Source organism: Eschrichtius robustus, chromosome 14 (genome assembly GCF_028021215.1).
Source record: "Eschrichtius robustus isolate mEscRob2 chromosome 14, mEscRob2.pri, whole genome shotgun sequence".
Classification (NCBI taxonomy): Eukaryota; Metazoa; Chordata; class Mammalia; order Artiodactyla; family Eschrichtiidae; genus Eschrichtius; species Eschrichtius robustus.
The window spans coordinates 7511543-7533236 of NC_090837.1; the positions used below are offsets into that span (position 1 = coordinate 7511543).

At 44.3% G+C, this 21694-nt stretch overlaps 1 protein-coding gene and 1 pseudogene across 1 annotated transcript; both read left to right on the forward strand.

Moving 5' to 3' along the window:
- Positions 1 to 7264: 7264 nt before the first annotated feature.
- Positions 7265 to 8356, forward strand: LOC137776719 (hydroxycarboxylic acid receptor 2-like). Its single transcript, XM_068563392.1, has one exon. The coding sequence runs from the start codon at positions 7265 to 7267 to the stop codon at positions 8354 to 8356; it is 1092 nt and encodes a 363-aa protein (XP_068419493.1).
- Positions 8357 to 20834: 12478 nt separating this feature from the next.
- On the forward strand, positions 20835 to 21064 carry LOC137776851 (small ribosomal subunit protein uS14-like; annotated as a pseudogene).
- The last annotated feature ends 630 nt before the right edge of the window (positions 21065 to 21694 follow it).

The following is a 21694-nucleotide window of genomic DNA, read 5'->3' on the forward strand; positions in this document are numbered from 1 at the left end:
ATGGGTTCCATTGTAGAAACCAAGGAAAAAGTAAATTTACCATTCAGGGCAACTGCAGTGAAAGTGGTAAACTTAGGGTTCTACAGGAGAACCCAGGGGCCCTTAATCCTGGCTTAGGGGGTGAGGGAAGGCTTCTCAGAGGAAGTGACTTGTGAACTTAGCCCTGAAGGATGGAGAAGAGGCAACCAGATTGAAACCTAACAGGACCCTATAGGGCTCCCAGGCGTGGAGGCCTTTTTGTCCCCCATTTCTTGCAGGCAAGACTCCAGCCTCCATGACCTTCCCTGAGTTCCAAAGGGCAGATTAGAACAGTTGCTAATCAAGGGGGGAAGCAGCCAGGAAACCACTTGAGGCAAGATTAAAGGGACTAGAAAAGCTCATCAAGATTAGGAGACCAGGGACTTCCCTGGTGGCGCAGTGGTTAAGAATCCACCTGCCAATGCAGGGGACACGGGTTTGAGCCCTGGTCTGGGAAGATCCCACATGCCACGGAGCAGCTAAGCCCGTGCACCACAACTACTGAGGCTGTGCTCTAGAGCCTGCGAGCCACAACTATCGAGCCTGAGTGCCACAACTACTGAAGCCCGCACGCCTAGAGCCCATGCTCTGCAACAAGAGAAGCCACCCAATGAGAAGCCAGCGAACCGCAACTAAGAGTAGCCCCCCCGCTCGCCGCAACTAGAGAAAAGCCCGAGCGCAGCAACAAAGACCCAAGGCAGCCAAAAATAAAAATAAATAAATAAATTTTTTTAAAAAAAGGATTAGGAGACCAACCACCTGAGATCCTGCACACACCCTAATCTTGTCAGCAACCCCACCCTTTTCAAATTTTGCAGAAGAAAGAAGAAGGCAAGACTGTTACTGTCTTGATCTTTATCACATACCCCTTACCATAAGCCCCGACTATAAGACCTCTCCCTATTCCCCAGGGAGGGGGGCACAGTTCTTGAGGCGCTAGCCTACTGTGTTCCCTCTTTGCCTGGCAAAGAAATAAAGCCACTCTTTCTTTCTCCTCCATAACTCTGTCTCTGTATTTCTGTTCGGCATCGGTGCACAGAGAGTCAAGATTTTGGCATCAAGATGACTCAGTGGGGAAAGGTGTTCCAGTTAGAGAGGAGAGAGATGAGAACGCAGATTGTTTGGGAACTGCAGGAAGATCAATGGGACAGGAACGAAAAGTCCAGGCTGGGCTACAACAACCTGGTAAGGGGTGAAGCCCTGAGATCCACCCAGGTGAGAACGGTCTGCTCACAATCTTTCTTGATAGAAGATTTGTGAATAGCCTTGCAGACCCCTTTCTTTCTAAACAGGAATTACGTTTATTTAATCACAGAGGCACACATGTTTTTGTTCAAAACTCAAGGAACACACAAGTATGTAAAGTAAGAAGTAAGTCTTCCTTTCATTCCTCTTAATCTCATTTTCTAGAGGTGATGACTTTTTTTTTTTGGCCATGCCCATGCGGCACGCAGGGATTTTTGCTCCCAGACCAGGGATTGAACCCCTGCCCACTGCAGTGGAAGTGCGGAGTCTTAACCACTGGACCACCAGGGAAGTCCCGAGATGATAACTTTTAACATTTGGGCTATATACACTCATGCACAAAACTAATGAATCTTTAGTTTTGCTAAAGCAAGATAGTTAGATAGATAGATAGATAGATAGATAAATTTTGCAAGGTACTCTTACCAGGAATATCTTCCTATATCAGAACAGAGATCAAGCTCCTTGTTTTTAACTATATTTCATTGTATAAATGGACCACATGTAGTTTATTTAACCAATGACCTTTTAATAGACATTTAAGTTATTTCCAATTTTCCTCTATTGCCGCCATCCTATGGTGAACATTCTGAATGATATATCTTTGGGTAAATGTGCCAGAGGTTTTAGAAGATAGATTCTTAGACATGGCATTGTTGAGTCAAAGGACAGGCATATTGAGTGAAGTAGTGTGCACAGTGGCTGAGAGAATAGCCCCTGGAGCCACACTGTGTGGGTTCAAATCCTATCTCCTTTCCTTACTAGCTGTGTGACCTTGTGCAAGTTACTTAACCTCTCACTGCTTTGTTTTTCTTGTCTATAAAAGAATAATACCTATCCCTTAAGGATGTTCTAAGCACTAAACAAGTTTAGCTTATAAAGCACATACACTAGTGCCCAAATGGAGTAGCTCTATTTCTATTAACCCTTATTATTATCTTGTATTAGTTCTTATTATATTAGCTTTTATTATAACCTTGATAGATACCACCAAATCACCCAACAAAAAGGCTGAACCAACTTAGACTCCCACCGACAGTGTATGAGAAAGACTTCTTCCACGTCCTTGCCAGCAGGCCCTTGTTTGGTTGCTTTGTTTAATAAGCATTTTTCTCCGTCTTTTTCAAAAACGAAACAAAAACAAAAACCTTTACTCCTTTAAAGTGGTGAAGTCCAATTTATCATTTTTTTTGCTTGTTTGTGTGTTTGGTGTTGTACCTAGGAAGGCTTTGCCTAAGCTAAGGTCATGACGACTTACTCTTAGGTTTTCTTCTAAGAGTTTTATGTCTTACATTTAGGTCTGTAATCCATTCTGAGTTCATTCTTGTGTACGGTTCAAGGAAGGGATCCAACTTCATTCTTTTGCCTATTCAGTCATCCAGCAGCATTTATTAAAAAGATGATTCTTTCTCCCATGGATTTGTTTTAGCACCCTTGTTATAAAATCAGCTGACCATAAATGCAAGAGTTTATTTCTGGACTCTCAATCCTGCTCTATTGATCTATATATCTATCCTTATGCCAGAACCACACTGTCTTGTTTACTGTAGTTTTTTTTTTTAAATTAATTTATTATTTATTTATTTTTGGTTGCATTGGGTCTTTGTTGCCGTGCGCGGGCTTTCTCTAGTTGCGACTAGCGGGGGCTACTCTTCGTTGAGGTGCGTGGGCTTCTCATTGCCGTGGCTTCTCTTGTTGTGGAGCACGGGCTCTAGGTGCGCGGGCTTCAGTAGTTGTAGCACGTGGGCTCAGTAGTTGTGTCACGCGGTCTCTGGAGCGCAGGCTAAGTAGTTGTGGCGCACGGGCTTAGCTGCTCCACGGCATGTGGGATCTTCCCGGACCAGGGCTTGAACCCATATCCCCTGCATTGGCAGGCTGGTTCTTCACCACTGCGCCACCAGGGAAGCCCCTTGATTACTGTAGTTTTGCAGTAAGTTTTTAAATTGGGAAATGTGAATTCTCCAACTTTGTTCTTCTTTTTCAAGGTTATTTGGTTATTCTGGTTTGCCCTTAGGTTTTTTGCAATAAATTTAACACCACATTTCAAAACCCTGAAATACACTTCTCCTTTCTTTTAATGTCTCTGTTAGTCAGTATCACCAGCTTCCTCTGCCCCCTTACTTCCCAATTTCTCCTACTTCATCTTCTTCACTAGTGGTCCAAAGGTCTCTCATTTCCCAAATGACCCAACTCAATGTCATTTACTACCTGCAGAGGCAAGTCTCCCCAAACACCACCAATGAACTGTGCCTCCTGAAGCCCCAGCCTTATGTGGCCCTCCCCGTGGAATATGGACTGGCGTGGTGACTCGCCTTAGCCAGTAGAATGTGGTGGAGGTGATGCTCTGGGACTTCCAAGCCTAGGCGTTCAGAAGGTCTGCCTGTGTGCTTTCGGAAGTGTTGAGTAGCCTCGTAAGAAGTCCAGTGCACTCAGTGGAAAGAATATGTGAAGAGGCTGTGTGCAGATGGCATATAGAGAGACACAGACCATATGAAGAGGGAGAGAAGCCCAGGCATCCCAAATGGCCTGCGTGAGCCTCCCTGCCATCTAAGAGACCCCAAACAAGGACCAACCAGCTGAGCCCGGTCAACCCATAGAACCATGAGAGATAATACAATGGTGATTGTTTTAAGCCACTGAATTTTGTGGTGGTTTGTGACACAGCAATAGATAACTAAAACAGAGACCCCAGCTACGTTCAAAGTCAAACAGTGAGAGTGCCGAATTCTAACCACTAGACCACCAGGGACGGATGGATAAACAAGGTCCCACTGTAGAGCACAGGGAACTATATTCAATATCCTGTGATAAACCATAATGGAAAAGAACATGAAAAAGAATATATAGATGTGTATAACTGAGTCACTTTGTTATAAAGCAGAAATTAAACACAACATTGTAAATCAACTATACATCAATTAGAAAAAAAAAAAAGGCAAACAGTGAATTAACGTCTCTGGGGTTTCTGATCTGTAAAATGGAGATGGTGATCATAATAGGACATCTCACAGGGTTTTTGAGAGGATTAAATGAGATCACGTAGGCACATCTCTTAGCATGCCTGGCACAAAGCAAGCATTTGATAAAGGACAGCTATTGTTATTTTTAATTTTAAAAAGTAGTTCCATCCCTTTCAGGAGCACATTCCAGTTGTAATAAGAGAACTAGGCAGGGAGATTCGAGTTAATTGTGAAAGTCACAAATGTTAAATGGAGTTTCCCCCCAACTCGGTAGAATCACTGCCTGAGCTGTTGAAATGATTCACTGGAACAAGTTTCTGTACAACTCATGCACTAGTAAGAAAAAAAATAAATACATAAAAGAAGGACAGGAGCAAGACAAAACATGCCCACAGCACAATCGGAAGACAGGAAATTCCATAGCAGGGCCAGAATCCAGGGCAGCTGGGATTGACATTCTGTCTGAGTAGTTGTGGACCTGGGTTTAGAATCCTAGGGTGTGAGAACTGGCAATTAATTCTCCCATGTTAAGTTTTATGTTGTGGTTTTTTGGCCGCGAGGCACATGGAATCTTAGCTCCCCGACCAGGGATGGAACCCACACCCCCTGCATTGGAAGGCGAAGTCTTAACCGCTGGACTGCCAGGGAAGTCCCCCATGACTTTTTTTTTCTTTTTAAAAAGCAAATATTGGGCTTCTCTGGTGGCGCAGTGGTTAAGAATCCGCCTGCCAATGCAGGGGACACGGGTTCAAGCCCTGGTCCGGAAAGATCGCACATGCCGCGGAGCAATGAAGCCCGTGGGTCACAACTACTGAGCCTGCGAGCCACAACCATCGAAACCCATGTGCCGAGAGCCTGTGTTCCGCAACAAGAGGAGCCACCGCAATAAGTCCACACACTGCAACGAAGAGTAGCCCTGCTCGCCACAACTAGAGAAAGCCCACGCTCAGCAATGAAGACCCAATGCAGCCAAAAAAAAGGACATATTATGAAATCGTAAAACTTAGAAAGGGAGGATCCCTTGCACATTCCAGCTCCCCAAAATAACTATCGTGAATCATCAGGTTTTCTGACTCTTAGCTAATAAAGGCACTTAGGGTTTACTTTAGCGTTACTTAGGGTTACTTTATGAATGTCATTGACAAGTCCACATGCATCCAATAAGGGAGCAGGATATTCACAGGCAGCAAGGATGGGAAGCAAATACTAGTCATTTCACTAGAGTCTAACTACAGCCACATAATGTGACCCCAATCCAGTACAGCCTTCTAGAAGGGGCAATAATATAATAAGAGGGAGTGTAGTGTAATGGTTAGGGACACAGGCCTTGAAGCCAGGGCTAGATTCAAATCTTATTAGCTGCGTAGCCTTGAATAGATGACCAACCTCTCTGAGCTTCCTCATTTTGAAATTGGAATCAGTAACAGTCCCTACCTCATGGACTGCAGTCAGGGGAAAACAAGATAATGTATTTCAGATAATGATGGGATTTCCCTGGCAGTCCAGTGGTTAAGACTCCGAGCTTCCACTGCGGGGGGCACAGGTTCAATCCCTGGTCGGGGAACTAAGATCCTGCATGCCGAGCAGCGTGGCCAAATAAATAAATAAATAAAAATAAAGCACTGAGCATGGCGTCTGGCACAAAGGAAGCTCTCCCTAATGGGGGTGCCAACACCATCTTCATCATCGTCTTCATCATCAAGTGCCACTGCTTCCTGTGTGAGTCTAACATTAGATCATCCTGACTGCCGTTTCCTGGGAGCAGTCTACAAACCCCTATCGTGGAACCTGGGTGTGAAACTAAAGAAGCAGATGTCCTACTTCTCACTCAAAGTAGAAGCAACACAACTCAGAACCTCTTGCACGGCAAGAATTGATCCGACCAAAATATTACAGGGTGGAAATGTTCTGTAGTGTTACACCCAATTATACTGAAAAGCAAAGAAATGATGTATGAAACGATGACCTGCTGCAAGGCAGAGGTCAAAGTCTTTTTACATTCTCTAAGTTTAATTTCCCAAAAATGGGGGCTTTTAAAATATCACGTGCATCATGGGGGAGGTTGTGTGCGTGTGGGGACAGCTGGTATACCGCTGGTATATATACGCTCTGTACTGTCCACTCAGCTTTGCTGGGAACCTAAAACTGCTCTAAAAAATAAAGCTTATTAATTTTAGTAAGTCACGTGCTCAACAATAAATTACTTACTTGAGCAAGAAGGCATCTCAAAATCTAACACAAACAAAGAAAAAAAACTAACTTATTGTAACATACCACTGGCAATCCAAACTGGGTTCAAGTTTTCAAGCATCTTATGAAATGGCATGCTGCTCTCAAATAGCTTTTTTTTCCCCTTAGCTGGGGATTAATTGCAGTGTTCTGGTGTAGAAAAGCAACCCATGTTTTACAAAGAAGATGGCACGGAAACATCAAATGCAACACATCTGTCCTCATAAAATACTAGACAATTACTGTCCTCTCGGCCTTGCCAAAAAAAAAAAAAAAAAAATCATACACATGCTACTGTTTCTTAAAACATAAGCCTGTTAATATTCCATGCTAATTCTTCACGTTTCTGTTGAGCACAGTAAATTATTATTGCTGTTGTTGTTTTGTTCATTATGCAAGGCAACCACATGACAGTGAATTAATTCTCCCATGTTAAGTATTCAATATGCAGGCACAGAGCCTTCCACATTTCAGTCTGCCTGAATTATGTCATGTCATAATTCACAATGACAGTCTGCTTGGCCAAACGTATTCTTTACATTTAGAAAATTTTGTGGGTTCTTATATGCCCGGGGGATTTTTTTTTTTGTTATTTGTTTATGCAAATAGCAGGTTGCATAAGAGCCTTGCTGGCTTTTTTTTTTTTTTTAAAGCGATTTCGTAGTTTCCTGGTAACCATTCAGTCATCTATTTCAACACCCTGACATGACATAAAGGCGAGTGATGAACCACAGGTTGGCCACTCAGACCCACATCTTGTTCCCTGAGCGTTCGCTAGGTGAGGCGCTCCCTAAGACCAACGCGATTCACTCATGAACCCGTCCCACCCGCAGAATCATTTTCTGGAAATAGGCAAGAAGAACTGCTGTGTGTTCCGGGATGATTTCATTGCCAAGGTGCTGCCGCCGGTGGTGGGGCTGGAGTTTGTGTTCGGGCTCCTGGGCAATGGCCTTGCCCTGTGGGTTTTCTGCTTCCACCTCAAGTCCTGGAAAGCCAGCCGGGTGTTTCTGTTCAACTTGGCCGTGGCTGACTTTCTCCTGATCATCTGCCTGCCTTTCCTGACCGACAACTACGTGAGGAAGTGGGACTGGAGGTTCGGGGAGGTCCCGTGCCGGATGATGCTCTTCATGCTGGCCATGAACCGCCAGGGCAGCATCATGTTCCTCACGGTGGTGGCCGTGGACAGGTACTTCCGAGTGGTCCATCCCCATCACGCGCTGAACAAGATCTCCAATCGGACGGCGGCCCTCATCTCCTGCCTCCTGTGGGGCGTCACCATCGGCCTGACGATCCACCTCCTGTACAAAACGATGCTGATCAGGAATCGCAACTCGAACCTGTGCAGTAGCTTCAACATCTGCCACACTTTCCGCTGGCACGACGCCATGTTCCTCCTGGAGTTCTTCCTGCCCCTGGGCATCATCCTGTTCTGCTCGGCCAGAATCATCTGGAGCCTGCGGCAGCGGCAAATGAACAAGCACGCCAAGATCAAGAGGGCCATCAACTTCATCGTGGTGGTGGCCACCGTCTTCATCATCTGCTTCCTGCCCAGTGTGGCCGCACGCATACGCATTTTCTGGCTCCTGCACACCGCTGGTACAAAGAACTGTGACACCTATCGCTCGGTTGACCTGGCTTTTTATATCACTCTCAGCTTCACCTACATGAACAGCATGCTGGACCCTCTGGTGTATTACTTCTCCAGCCCATCTTTCCCCAACTTCTTCTCCGCCTTGATCAACCGCTGCCTGCGGAGGAAGGTGCCGGATGAGTCCAAGAATAACCGCAGCACAAGTGTCGAGCTCACGGGGGATCCAAGTACTACCAAGAACGTTCCTGACACTTTCATGGCCAATCCCAGTGAGCCTCAGAGACCCTCTTATCTGACTCCAGCCTCTCCTTAAAATAACCAAGCCAAGAAGGGAGATGATCATCAAGGACCAAGATCTCTGGAGAAACAGTTGGGCTGGTACACAGAGTAACATCATGAGCCTTGGCCTGTGGTTTTCCAGAACTTCCAGATCCAGAGAATCCGATTTAGAGAATTGGTCTGGCAGCATGGGCTGCTTGGTTGCAGCGTGTCTCCCCCGGGATCTTGGGGGAACGGAGGAAGAAGCTTCTAGGCGTCTGAAATTTCTGTTCAATCTTGGACACTCGCGGAACTGAAGATGGCAAAACTGTCCACATTTCTGCTGCTGGAGAGTTGGAGCCGCAGAGATGCCCACTGGCACCTGTGACTCACTGGCCTCTTTCCTTCACCTGCCTGAGACTTGGATGGTTCTCAGCTCCTGGGGTGACGCCTAGCCTGTTTGTGGGCTCCCACTGGGATAAGGAAAGCTAAGTGATTGGAGGGGAATTATTGCTCCTGGAGGGAGCACAGGCAAGCCAGGAGGTCACCTGGGTTCCGTGGGACCAATCCATCTTTCAGCTACGCTTTAGCAGAAATGGACCAGACAGAAACTCATGAGCTCTGGTTAATATCTGAGTTTCCAGTGCTGGTAAGGAGGGGATTTGCCCCAGGAGGGAATGAGCAAAACAGTGTTAGTAAGGGAAAGGAAATGGCATTTATGTTACAACCTGCAAGGAATCCACTCCTCTCTTGTTTACACTAATTTGAAGGTTGAACTGTTAAAAAGACTTCAGGGAGAGAGCTGCTTGCCACCTCTGTTTGCTTTTATCACTGAAAGGGAAATGCTGCCCAATGGTTAGAGGGGGGAAAGCTTCCTCCTGGTTCATTTGCTTGTGTTTCTATACTTATAAGAAATCTACCACTTCAATAAACTTTGATATGAGACACACAGTCTGGTGTTGCATGTGTCAGGGTGATGGTTCACAGACATGGACTCCTTACTTAAGTGGAGAATTTTATGGGCTGTTAACCCATAAAATTTTCAACCAGGTTGCCCTGGTAGAAAAATACCACATACTGGAAAGTAAGAAAAGGATGTGGGCTCTGAGGTACAACATGAGATAGTTAAGTAAAAATTACACATGCATTCGAACAAAGATGGGAGAGAGCTGGGAAAAGTAAAAACAATTTAATTCAGAAGGGTAGTACAGACAGGATTGCAAGAGCACTTTGTTTTATTTAGGGCTTGGTGAATGCTGCTATGAGTATTTGTGCATTAAAAAAGGAATCCAGCCAGACTGGGGGAAGAGAGAACTTCCTGTGGAATGGTTTCAGTTCCCAATTCTGGGATGGAAAGGAGACGGACTGGTTTGAGTCTGTAATCGGTCCAAGTTTCTGTTACGCTTTCACTTCCACTCATTAGTTCTTTAGCAAGATGAGGCTTGCTTTGGCATTGTGACTCTGATGCCAATGAGAAATGCAGATACTCAGCCTCCCAGCCATGGCTGAATGGCAGTAAAGGAAGAAAGATGAACGTTCTTGAGGTTCTGAAGTGTTTTTTGATCAGTGTGCTTGTCTGTTTTTTCAATTAACTCCTAGAGACAGAAAGTTAAAAGCAGAGATTACCTTCTTAAAGAGGAAGAGATGAGCAGAGCTGAGCTCAGAGGAAAGTAGGGATTCCCCCAGCCCCAGATGCATGAGTCAGCAGGGCACCCAGTTGTGAAACTCCAACCTGTTCAGAACTAACAACCCACATCCGTCCTTTTTTTCATTCATCCCATCAGCTTTTATGTATTAAGCACCAGCTGTGTGCTGTTGTGTTCTGAGTGGTTGATGGAAATAGAGCAAGGAACAAGGTCCCCAGGACCCTCTTCTCATAGAACTCACATTCAAGGTGGGGAGGCGGACAGAAAAGAAGTAGACAAATAAATGCAAAGGGAGCTTGGGATGTCTATGAGGACTCTGAAGCCAACAAAGCAGGGTGACAGGCTAAAAAGGGGGTGGGGCTGGGATGACTGGGAAGTGACCTGGAGCTGAGCAATGAATAACAAGACAGAGCAAACAGTGCGAAAATCTGGAGGAAGGGCATTCTAGGCAGAGGGGATGGTAAGTGCAAAGGCCCTGAGGTGTGTGAGTGTATTAGTCTCCTAGGGCTCCATAACAAAGTACCACAAATTTGGTGGCTTAAAAAAACAAAAATGTAGGGCTTCCCTGGCAGCCCAGTGGTTAAGAATCTGCCTGCCAATGCAGGGGACACGGGTTCGAGCCCTGGTCTGGGAAGATCCCACATGCCGCAGAGCAACTAAGCCTGTGCGCCACAACTACTGAGCCTGCACTCTAGAGCCCACGAGCCACAACTACTGAGCCCACATGCCACAACTACTGAAGCCCGCTCCTAAAGCCTGTGCTCTGCAACAAGAGAGGCCACCGCAATGAGAAGCCCGCGCACTGCAACGAAGAGTAGCCCCCGCTCGTCGCCACTAGAGAAAGCCCACGCACAGCAACGAAGACCCAACGCAGCCAAAAATAAATAAATAAATAAATCAAAAATTTAAAAAGAAAAGAATGAAATAATGCCATTTGCAGCAACATGGATGGACCTAGAGATTATCATATTAAATGAAGTAAGCCAGACAAAGACAAATACTGTATGATATCATTTATATGTGGAATCTAAAATATGATACACATGAACTTATTTATGAAAGAGAAACAGACTCACAGACATCGAAAACAAACGTATAGTTACCAAAGGGGAAAGGGGGTGGGGGAGGGATAAATTAGGAGTTTGGGTTTAGCAGATACAAACTATGTATAAAATAGATAAACAACAAGGTCCTTCTGTATAGCACAGGGAACTGTATTCAGTATCCTATAATAAATCATAATGGAAAAGAATATGTATATATATGTATAACTGAATCACTTTGCTGTATATCTGAAATGAACACAACATTGTAATCAACTATACATCAATTAAAAAAAAAAGAGAGAGCAGTCTCCTAAATACTTCTGTTTCCCTGTCCAGGAGAATGCCAACATTAATTTTAAAAGGGAGCAAGCAATGACATTCTGGGCTAAACCAATGGTGTATTCCACTCAGTCTCAAACTGTGTGTGGTACGTGTGAGTTTGTGTGTGTGAGTGTGTGTGTGTAACTATATGTATGCATGTCTGTGTGTCTATATACATATTGGAAGGGGCAGTTATCAACATTTACACATCTCTTTTTCATTACTTCCTCTTTATTTTGGAGGGTACCAGTTCTTAGGGTCATGAGTTCCATGAGTTTACTCTGCGATGTAAAAAAGTAGGACTTCCTTTTAGCTGCCCCCAAACAAATGCCCTGGGACTTCCCTGGCGGTCCAGTGGTTAAGACTCCTCGCTTCTACTGCAGGGGGTGCGGGTTCAGTCCACTGTCGGGGAACTAAGATCCCGCATGGCGTAGGTTAAAAAAAAAAAAAGGGGGGGATTACCCCTAAGTCCAGAACCATAAAATCAGGGGTACAAAATTGTCTTTGTTTCTGATTTTATGAACTCTCTTACCTTTCCAAGTTTATTAGCCTATCTGCCCCAGGGCACCTTGCCTGCCGGGAGGGGATTTAAACTGCACCTAGTATTCTGGTCCTTAACATGCCTTTTGGTTTAATAGTCAAAATACTTCCTGATTATGGTCTGTCAATCTGCTGACCTTCCTGCTTACAACAAGCAGTTGGATTTACAGACGGTCCATCAAGCCCAGCCCGCTTCTCTCTTCCCCCATTTTGCTTCTACAATCAGAATTTAGCTGAGGGATTCCGTTAACCACAGTGCCTTGGTGAAGCCACTAGGTACTGGAAATTGACCAATTACCAACCAAAGGAAACATGGATCATTGCCTGCTCCCCCATCTTTTGGATCAAATTGGCGACTTCTTCAAATTGGAAAGGAAATTTTGATGAAACTCTTCAATAGTTGAGGCTGGGTTGTTTGTGTTACTGGAAATTCCTCTCTTTTTATTTTTTTCCTTTCTCACGGTAGGGAGAAGATGCCTCACTATAACTGTTTAACGCCAAGTGCTTATGGATGAAGTAACTGAAACACACTTAAATTAACTTAAGCAAAAAAATTAAAGAGAGAAGAAATACAGTGGCGTATCTCACAGAAACTAAGAGAGAATGAAACCAGGCGTGAGCAGACCCAGGACACCAGCTCACAGCTCTTCACCCTGGCTCTTAACCATGAACATGATTCAACCCTCAATACCTGTGTCCCTCAGGTCAGATTCTCATAAGAAATAATCTGATTGGTCCCAAACCACATTTTATAAAAGGGTCATGAGGGCAACAATCACATGGCTGCTGTGTAAAGGGGGTTTTTTTGGGTTTTTTTCCCAGTTTTATGGAGATATAATTGACATACAGCACTGCAGAAGTCTAAGGTGTAAGCATAATGATTTGACTTACATACAACATGAAATAATGATCACGATAAGTTTAGTAAATATCATCTCATATAGATACAAAATTAAAGAAACAGAAAAACATTTTGCCTGTGATGAGAGCTCTTAGGATTTACTTTCTTAACAACTTTCATCTATAACATACAGCAGAGTTAATTATATCTGTCGTGTTATACATCACATCCCTAGAACTTATTTATCTTATAACTGGAAGTTTGTACCTTTGACTATCTTCATCCAATCCCCCCTCCCCCACCGCCTTCCTCTAGTAACCACTAAAGGGTATTTTAATTTTTAAATATTAATTAATTAATTAATTAATTTTTGGCTGCATTGAGTCTTCATTGCCGCGTGCGGGCTCTTCTCTGGTTGCGGCGAGCGGGGGCTACTCTTCGTTGCGGTGAGCGGGCTTCTCATTGCGGTGGCTTCTCTTGTTGCGGAGCACGGGCTCTAGGCGCGTGGGCTTCAGTAGTTGTGGCACGCGGGCTCAGTAGTTGTGGCGCAAGGGCTTCGTTGCTCCGTGGCATGTGGGATCTTCCCGGACCAGGGCTCGAACCCATGTCCCCTGCATTGGCAGGCGGATTCTTAACCACTGTGCCACCAGGGAAGTCCCTAAAGGGTATTTTTAAACTACTGTTTATGTGAACTCATGCTGACTGCCAGGCGTTCCTCAGGTAACATTTCAGACCACCACCCACATCACTCGCTTAAAAAGCACGTTTGCGCTTTCAGCAGACTTGATACCAATTCTCTTGCTTCCAAAATTTCTGCCACGTTACAAAACTCTGGAGAACAGACAGGTAATCAGCCAACCTTGAGGAAGAAATACAGTCACACTGCCCCAAACCCAAACAGATGTGGACCTCCAGATGTTGACTGCTAGGGCCCTTCTGAAGGCCTTCCCAGAGAATTAAAATCTTTGCAATTTTATATATTACTTAATAAACTCGAGTCCAAGACATACTCTTTGGCAGGCTTAGCTGTGGTGAGTAGCTGGCCATGACATTCTGTTCACTGAGTTCTGTGTCTGCTATGACAAAGGAAACATGGCTATTTTACAGCCCAGTGCTGGATTCTCTTGGGGCTCAAGTTTAAGATTTGGTCACCCCCTGTCTCTTCAGGGAGAAGGGGTTTGCGTGCGGCATTACAAACATCAGGCCTGAACACAATCCCATGGCCTTGTCTTATGAAAGGCAATCACTTCAAGGCTCTTAACAAATACTGATATACTGGACACTGGCCAGTATAGAGAGGGATTTACGGGCATCAAAAGGTATTGGGAACAGTACATGACATTCCCAATGCAACTGAAAAGAAGAGAAAACTGCCTACTGATGTCATCAGGTTGAAAGAGAGTGGGTTTCTTTTCATTGTGCTTACAAAATATCACTCCTTTGGAATACAATGCTTCAGTAGGAAAATGGTATTGATTCATTTTTTATTTCAGCAAAACAACATGAGGCAAAGATAGACTCATAATTAGAGAGATGCTTCATTTATCATCATTTGATCGCTATCAATTATTGTATGTAAGATTTCCTCCATGCCGTCTGCCAGACACTATGCCTAGTGTTTTCCATAGGTGATCTCGTTTCATCCTTTCAATAACTTCATAGGGTAAGTGCTATTCCATTTCACAGATAAGGGAACTGAGGTCCAGAGAGTTTGAATAATTTGCCAAAGGTCATATGACCTGTAAGTGATGAAGCGAGGGAACAAATATATGCAGTCTGACTCCAGAGTCTTTGCCTTTCAAGTTCTGAAACAACGCAAAGTGAGAGATGAGCAACGTGAACTGAAAAAAGTAGGGTGAATGCCTTGACCCATTAGGGGTTAATAAATCCAGAACTTTTCAGGCTGCCCAACCATTAGGGATCTCCCAGGTCCAGGCTGAGCTCATGTACTTAAGCTGCCAGGCACGATGCTTGGCACTGAGTGTATCAATAAATGTTAGTTTCCCTTCTTCCAAAGCTAACTGGTGATTGAGCTCTTTCTTCCTTGTTGAATATTCTTCTTGTCTTTCTTATGAAGCTACCATCTCACAAGGAGGCAGGTAAAGGATGTTCAGTGCAACAGTGTTTGTAATAGTGAAACAACCTAAGTGTCCATTAGGAGGGGAAGAGATAAACAGCAATACAGGCACCCAGTGGAATACTATCAATACACAGCAGGGAAGAAAAAAATGAACCAGAGTTACCTGTATCAATAGAACTGAACCTTGAGCATAACATCTAGAGCAAAAAGCAAGTTGCCAAAAGATACATGTAATATGATAACATTTTAAAAAATGTTTAAAATATGCTAAACAAAATAACATGGATTTCGGAAGCATCAATCTGTAACAAAACAAAAATCATGGATGAGAAGGATGCATAGCAGCTGCAAGATACAGACGACCTCTGCGGAGGGAGGAGGAACACTTGATTGAGGGGAGGCCTCAACTGTCTCTGTAACGCTTTTACTTTATTTTAGAAGAAGGATCTGCAAATGTCCTTCAAAGGGGGAATGGTTAAACAGCCTGTGACACGTGCATGCCATAGAATACTACTTCGCAATGAAAAGAAATAGACTATTTGACACATGTATCAATTTCGGTGGATTTTAATGGCATTATGCTAAGTGGAAAAAAAAAAGACCAATCTTAAAAGGTTTCATACTGGGCTTGCCTGGTGGCGCAGTGGTTGAGAATCTGCCTGCTAATGCAGGGGACACGGGTTCGATCCCTGGTCTGGGAAGATCCCACATGCCGCGGAGCAACTAGGCCCGTGAGCCGCAACTACTGAGCCTGCGCGTCTGGAGCTTGTGCTCCGCGACAAGAGAGGCCGCGACAGTGAGAGGCCCACGCACCGCGATGAAGAGTGGCCCCCACTCGCTGCAACTAGAGAAAGCCCGCGTGCAGCAACAAAGACCCAATGCAGCCAAAAATAAATAATTTTTTTTAAAAAAAGAAAAAGACTCGGCGCAGGCTAAATAAATAATAAATAAATAGATAAATAAATATTTTTTAAAAATGAACCTGGAAAACATGATGTGAAAGTCAGATACAAAGGGCCACATACTGTATAATCCTATTTGTATGAAATGTCCAGAAGAAGCAAATCCATAGAGACAGAAGGCAGACTGTGGTTGCCAGGGGCTGGGGGAGGGGAGATGGGGTGTGACTGCTAAAGGGCAGGGGGTTTCTTTTTCAGGTGATGAAAATGTTTTGGAACTAGATAGAGGTGATGGTTGTACAACACTGAGAATGTACTAAATGCCACTAAACTGTTCACTTTAAAATAGTTCGTTTTGGGCTTCCCTGGTGGCACCGTGGTTAAGAATCCGCCTGCCAACGTAGGGGACACGGGTTCGAGCCCTGGTCTGGGAAGATCCCGCATGCCATGGAGCAACGAAGCCCGTGCGCCACAACTACTGAGCCTGTGCTCTAGAGCGCACAAACCACAACTACTGAACCCGTGCGCCACAACTACTGAAGCCCGCGCGCCTAGAGCCCGTGATCCGCAACAAGAGAAGCCAACGCAACGAGAAGCCCATGCACTGCAACGAAGAGTAGCCCCTGCTCGACACAACTAGAGAAAGCCCATGCACAGCAATGAAGACCCAACGCAGCCAAAAATAAATAAATAAAATAAAATGGTTCATTTTATGTTATGTGAATTTCACATGATTAAAAAAAAAAAACTGTTACAAATCTATGGAGTAACTGCCCCTCTTCTCTAGCTCATCCTCTCTCCCATCCCCCACTCTCTGTCCCCAGTCCTCTCCTGGGTCGGGCAAGATCCCTGCCCCAGAGGCTGTGGTCTGAGGATGGCGTTAGGGTGGAATACTAGGTATGAGCCAGTGTCTGTCGTGATTTCTGGTCGTCTCTAGCTTGGGTAGTTCTCGTATAAACATTTTCCTCACTTTCACCGAATACAACTCCTTAGAGCAAGACATAAACCAGGGTGTCAGTTATGAGCTGATTTGTGTCCCCCTCCACCCAAATTCCTATGTTGAAGTCCTAACCTCCAGTACCTCTTTTTTTTTTTTTAAATATTTATTTATTTGGTTGGGTCAGGTCTTAGTTGCAGCAGGTGAGCTCCTTAGTTGAGGCTTGCCGGCTCCTTAGTTGTGGCATGTGAACTCTTAGTTGCAGCATGCATGTGGGATCTATTTCTCAGACCAGGGATCAAACCCGGGCCGCCTGCATTGGGAGCACAGAGTCTTAACCACTGCACCACCAGGGAAGCCCCTCCAGTACCTCTTAATGTGACTGTATTTGAACAAGGGGTCTTAAAGAGGTAATTAAATTAAAATGAGGTCATTAGGGGTGGGGCCCTAATTCAATAGGACTGGTGTCTTTATAAAAAGAGGCGATTAGGACACAGACGTGCACAGAGGGAAGACCATGTGAGGACAGGGGGAAGTCGGCTGTCTACAAACCGAGGGGAGAGGTCTCAGAACAAATAACTCTACCCACTCCTTGATCTTGGACTTCTGGCCTTCAGAACTGTGAGAAAGTAAAATTTCTGTTGTTTAAGCCACCCAGACTGTGAAACTTTGATAAGGTGGCCCGAGCAAACTCGCACAGCGTCTGATCCTCTTTGTCCTATGCCGCTGTCAGCCAGTGGTTACAGAGCTCGGCTGGAACGCCATATGTGTTTATTTAAAACCACTTATCACCTATAAATTAGAATAGAATTTCACATAAGGCCTCTTGCGCTACACAGCAGAGAAATTCAACTTAAAAAAAGTAGACGAATAACATTAAAGACAGGTTGACTTTTCACAGGCAAACATTGCCCAACTGCCTCTTCTCGCTCTCCAGCTACTTTTTGTTTAATGATGGAAACCAATCTCAAAATTCATTAAAATGCATATTTTTAAAAAACTGAATGAGAGAAAAAAAATCACACTGCTCTCTGAGGTTCCCATAGAAGCTGACATTTCAGTCATGATTTCAAAAAAAATTTTTTTTGAACGGAACAACTAAAATTATTATAATCCAGAAAAAAATTGCTGAACAGTCTTATCTACTGTTATCATTTCTAACAAAGAATATTCACATAAAGCTCCTAAAAATTATCTTTCTAAAACAAAAATTGAACCATGCCTCTTTTCCTAACCTCAACAACCTTCAATTATCAAAAGAATAGAGTTCCAACTCAGCACTGCCAGGCTACCTGGTATCAACGTGGGGTGGAGGTGAAAGAGAATGGCCTTTGGAATTAGATGTTTCTGGGTTGAAATTCCAGCTTTCCCACTCATTGGCCAGGTGCTGGGGATGCAGAGAGGATGACAGGGGTCCTGGGCTTAGGATCCTTACAGCTACGGATACTTTATACTGAAATATAATTCACATGCTATAAAATTCATCTTTTTTTTTTTTTTAGGTCATTCATTTTATTGAATATCTTGTGTACTTTCTTATATTCTTAACTCAAGAGACTTTCTTTCAGATACACATGCCTAAAAAGCCTGAGAACAGCAGGACAGCCGGGGCACACAATTCAAACTCCTGCCCAGGCCCTTCCTATGTCTTTCCCATTGAGGACTAAGCCAGCACTTCCCCTCTATCTCAACAGCCCAGTGATCCATCCTTTATAACTGACAGAGTGAAATAAAATGGAATCTGGGAGAACCAACCAGTTGGCAGAGGGAAGCCGGAGAAACTCCCAAGAGAGATGGTCCAGCTGATTCTGGAAGCCACAGCAGGTCCCCGGGTATGGCTGCATGCTGGCAGAGGTGACCAGGGTGTCCTGGGTCATAGCTTGGCTCCAGACACAGACTGGATTCCCAGCCACCCAATCCGTGCAACCAAGACAGCATGCAACTCCCTGAGGATGCTGTCCTCCAGCCCTCAACCACAGTTCACTGACTGAAAACACGGACTGAAAACAGATACTGACGCTTGATCTTAGACAAAAGGCTGAGAAATGATAAATTCATCCTTTTAAAGTACAGTTCAGCCATTTTTATTATTGTATATTCACAAACTTGTGCAAACATCACCACTGTCTAATTCCAGAACTTTTTCATCATCGCCCCCCAAAAAAATCCCCCATGCCCATTGTCAGTCATGCCCCATAGAGCTGCCCCAGCTCCTGGCAAATATCAATCTACTTTCTATCTCTATATCATTATTATTATTATTATTTTGTGTGTGTGGCCATGCACCACTCAGCTTGAGGGATCTTAGTTCCCTGACTGGGGATTGAACCTGGGCCCTCGGCAGTGAAATCACGGAGTCCTAACCACTGGACTGCCAGGGAGTTCCCATGATGTATTTTTTAAATGAAGAAATGCCATTACAATGTTGGAAAAATTGAGGTAGGGCGATTTGGGCAGGGGGCCTTAAACAGGCTTTCTTCCCCATCTGGTTTGTGACTGTTTGTTCTTCTGAGGTTGAGTCCAACAGTCTTGTGGGACTGAGCCCTTCACCTGTGGGATCTGATGCTAATGAAACAGAGTAGGACCCTGTGGGGACCTGCCGGGTACAAATCCTTTCTGTGTCCCCTGTTTCTTGTTTGTAGGAAATAGGCTTTATTCAGCCTCCTTGACCTTCCCCGAGTTAGAAAGGGCAGATTTGAACAGTTGCTTATCAGGGAAGGGAGGGGATGTAGAAACAAAGGAGGAGCAGTGAAGAAACAATAGTGCAGCCTTGGGGCAGGGTCCTGGTTCCTCCTCAAGGGATACACAGAACAATATCTTTGAGTTCTTCTGTAGGAACTAAGGCCCCCACCCAGGTGGAGGATGGTAACTTCAGGACAAGCACAAGATTCCTGGGACACCATCCTGTTACCTCACCACCAACCAATCAGAAGAAAGTCTGCACACAGTGGGAGGTGATGAAGACTCTGACCCCATCCCCAAATGATTTCCCTTTAAAAACTTTCCTGGTCAAGCAGAACATTTGGAGTTGGTTTTTGGACACAAGTCCACCTTCTCCCCAGGTTGCCAGCCTCCTGAATAAAGCAAGTTTTCCTTTCCAACCAACACTTGTCTCTTGAGTATTGGCTTTTGAGTGGCGAGCAGCCAAACCCAAGTTTGGTAACAAAAGGTGAGTAGAATCTCTACTGAGATCCAAATGAACAGTCTGGGAGACCAAGTGCAAGAAATGTCACAAAACATAGGGCAAAATGATAAAGAAATAGAAATCTGTGGGGAAAGGTAAGAGAGTTGGAGGATAGCTCCTGAAGAATGAATGAACACACAATAGGAGTGCCAGAACAAGAATAAGCAACAGATCAACAAATAATAGGAGAAGATTTTCCTGAAATTACTAAAGATCAGAGACTGCAGATTGACAGGGCTCACTGAGTTCCAGTCTGGTCTGATAAGAGTCATATGTGGGCATATTCTGGTAAAATTCCCAAACCTGAAAGATAACCATCTTACAAGTGTCAAGCAGAAAGCAGAAGATATTCACAAAGGAAAAAAAATCAGACCTGCATTAGATTTTCATCTATGCTATGGAAAGATGACAGTGGACCAGTATCTACAGAAGAGAGAAAGGACTCCAACCCAAGAATCCTCTATCCAGTTTTCAAAATACTTTCCATCTATTGAGGCAAAAGGAGAAGAGTCAAGGATACCCAAGGATTCAGAGAATATAACCCCCAGGTCTTCATCTGAGGAAATGACTTGAGAAAAGACTTACCAAACCACAACTAAACCTGAAAAGAAAACTGAAAGAAGAAGAAAACAAAAGAGAAAACAGTGTTAAGAACACAGGCATATGACGTCTTACATCTTAGTGGATCCAGAGAGGGATTTGTGTAACAGAGAAGGACTCTTGAAACCAAATGGACCTCCCCTAAGGGAGTTCTAACAAATACTAAATTATTTCAGCCAAACCTCAGAGATTGGTGAGTGGGGGTGGGGAGGAAAAGGGTCTCATGGGTCTCAGTGGGGAAGATGGGAAAGGAAAGGAGGAGAGGGAGGAAGTGAAAGTGTTCTAAGGGTCTCGTCTCGGAGGGATGAGGGAGAAGAGGAGGAAATGGACCTAGGAGCTGCGAGGACAGTGCACCTCAGCGTGGGACATGGTGAGTTACAGGCCTCCCATTATCAGGACAAGGAAATTCCTTTTGCCTAGTTGCAGCCAAGAAAGCAACATGGGTCACCAGCAGCTCTACTGGAGCCATCCAAAAAAATCTGGCCAGGGTTCTAGCTCTTGCCGCGTCTGCTCAAACCGGTCCAAACTGGCCCAAACCGGCACAACCTGATTCAGAAATACAGCCTCAATATGTGCCGCCAGTGTTTCCGCCAGTATGGGAAGGACATCGGCTTCATTAAGTTGGACTAAGTGTGAACTTCTTGAATGGGTCATCCAGCATATCTACCTTCCTCGGAAACAATACTAACTCTTTGTATATAAAATAAACAATTTTAAACTTCAAAAAAACACAAAAAACAAGGAAATTCATCATGAAGGAAATGGAGAGACCTTCTTAACCAAGCCTGGGAACTCAGAAGCTATGAAAGAAAAGATGGGTATTTGACTATGTCAACATTAAAATGTTTTATGTGACAAGGGATACCAAAAATAAAGCCAGTGCAAATGATGGAGCTGGAAAAATATTTGTAATACAAATAACAAGTCACCAACTGCGGTTGACTAACTTAGTGTGTGCCATGCACCATCCTATTGACTTGTATTAACTCACTGGTGTCTAGAACAACAGTATGAGGTAGGAATTATGATGTTGATGATGATTGCTACTTCACAGATGAGTAAACTGAGGCAAAGTTGAATGACTTGCCGAGGTCACATAGCCAGTCAGGGGCTAAGTTCTGATGCGACCCTTGGCAGCCTGCCCCAGAGGACGATGCTCTTAATCACTTCTCTGCAATTAAGCCAAAGGTCAAATGGATGCTATCTAAAGAGCTTTTACAAATTGACCTGAACAAGACAAACAACCAAGACAGAAATGGACTTAGATTACAGACAGATTATTTACAGAGGAGCGAAACC

What these genes read in the sequence shown, in the direction of transcription:
- LOC137776719 (XM_068563392.1), top strand. Translation starts at nt 7,265, where the DNA reads ATGAACCCGTCCCACCCGCAGAATCATTTTCTGGAAATAGGCAAGAAG.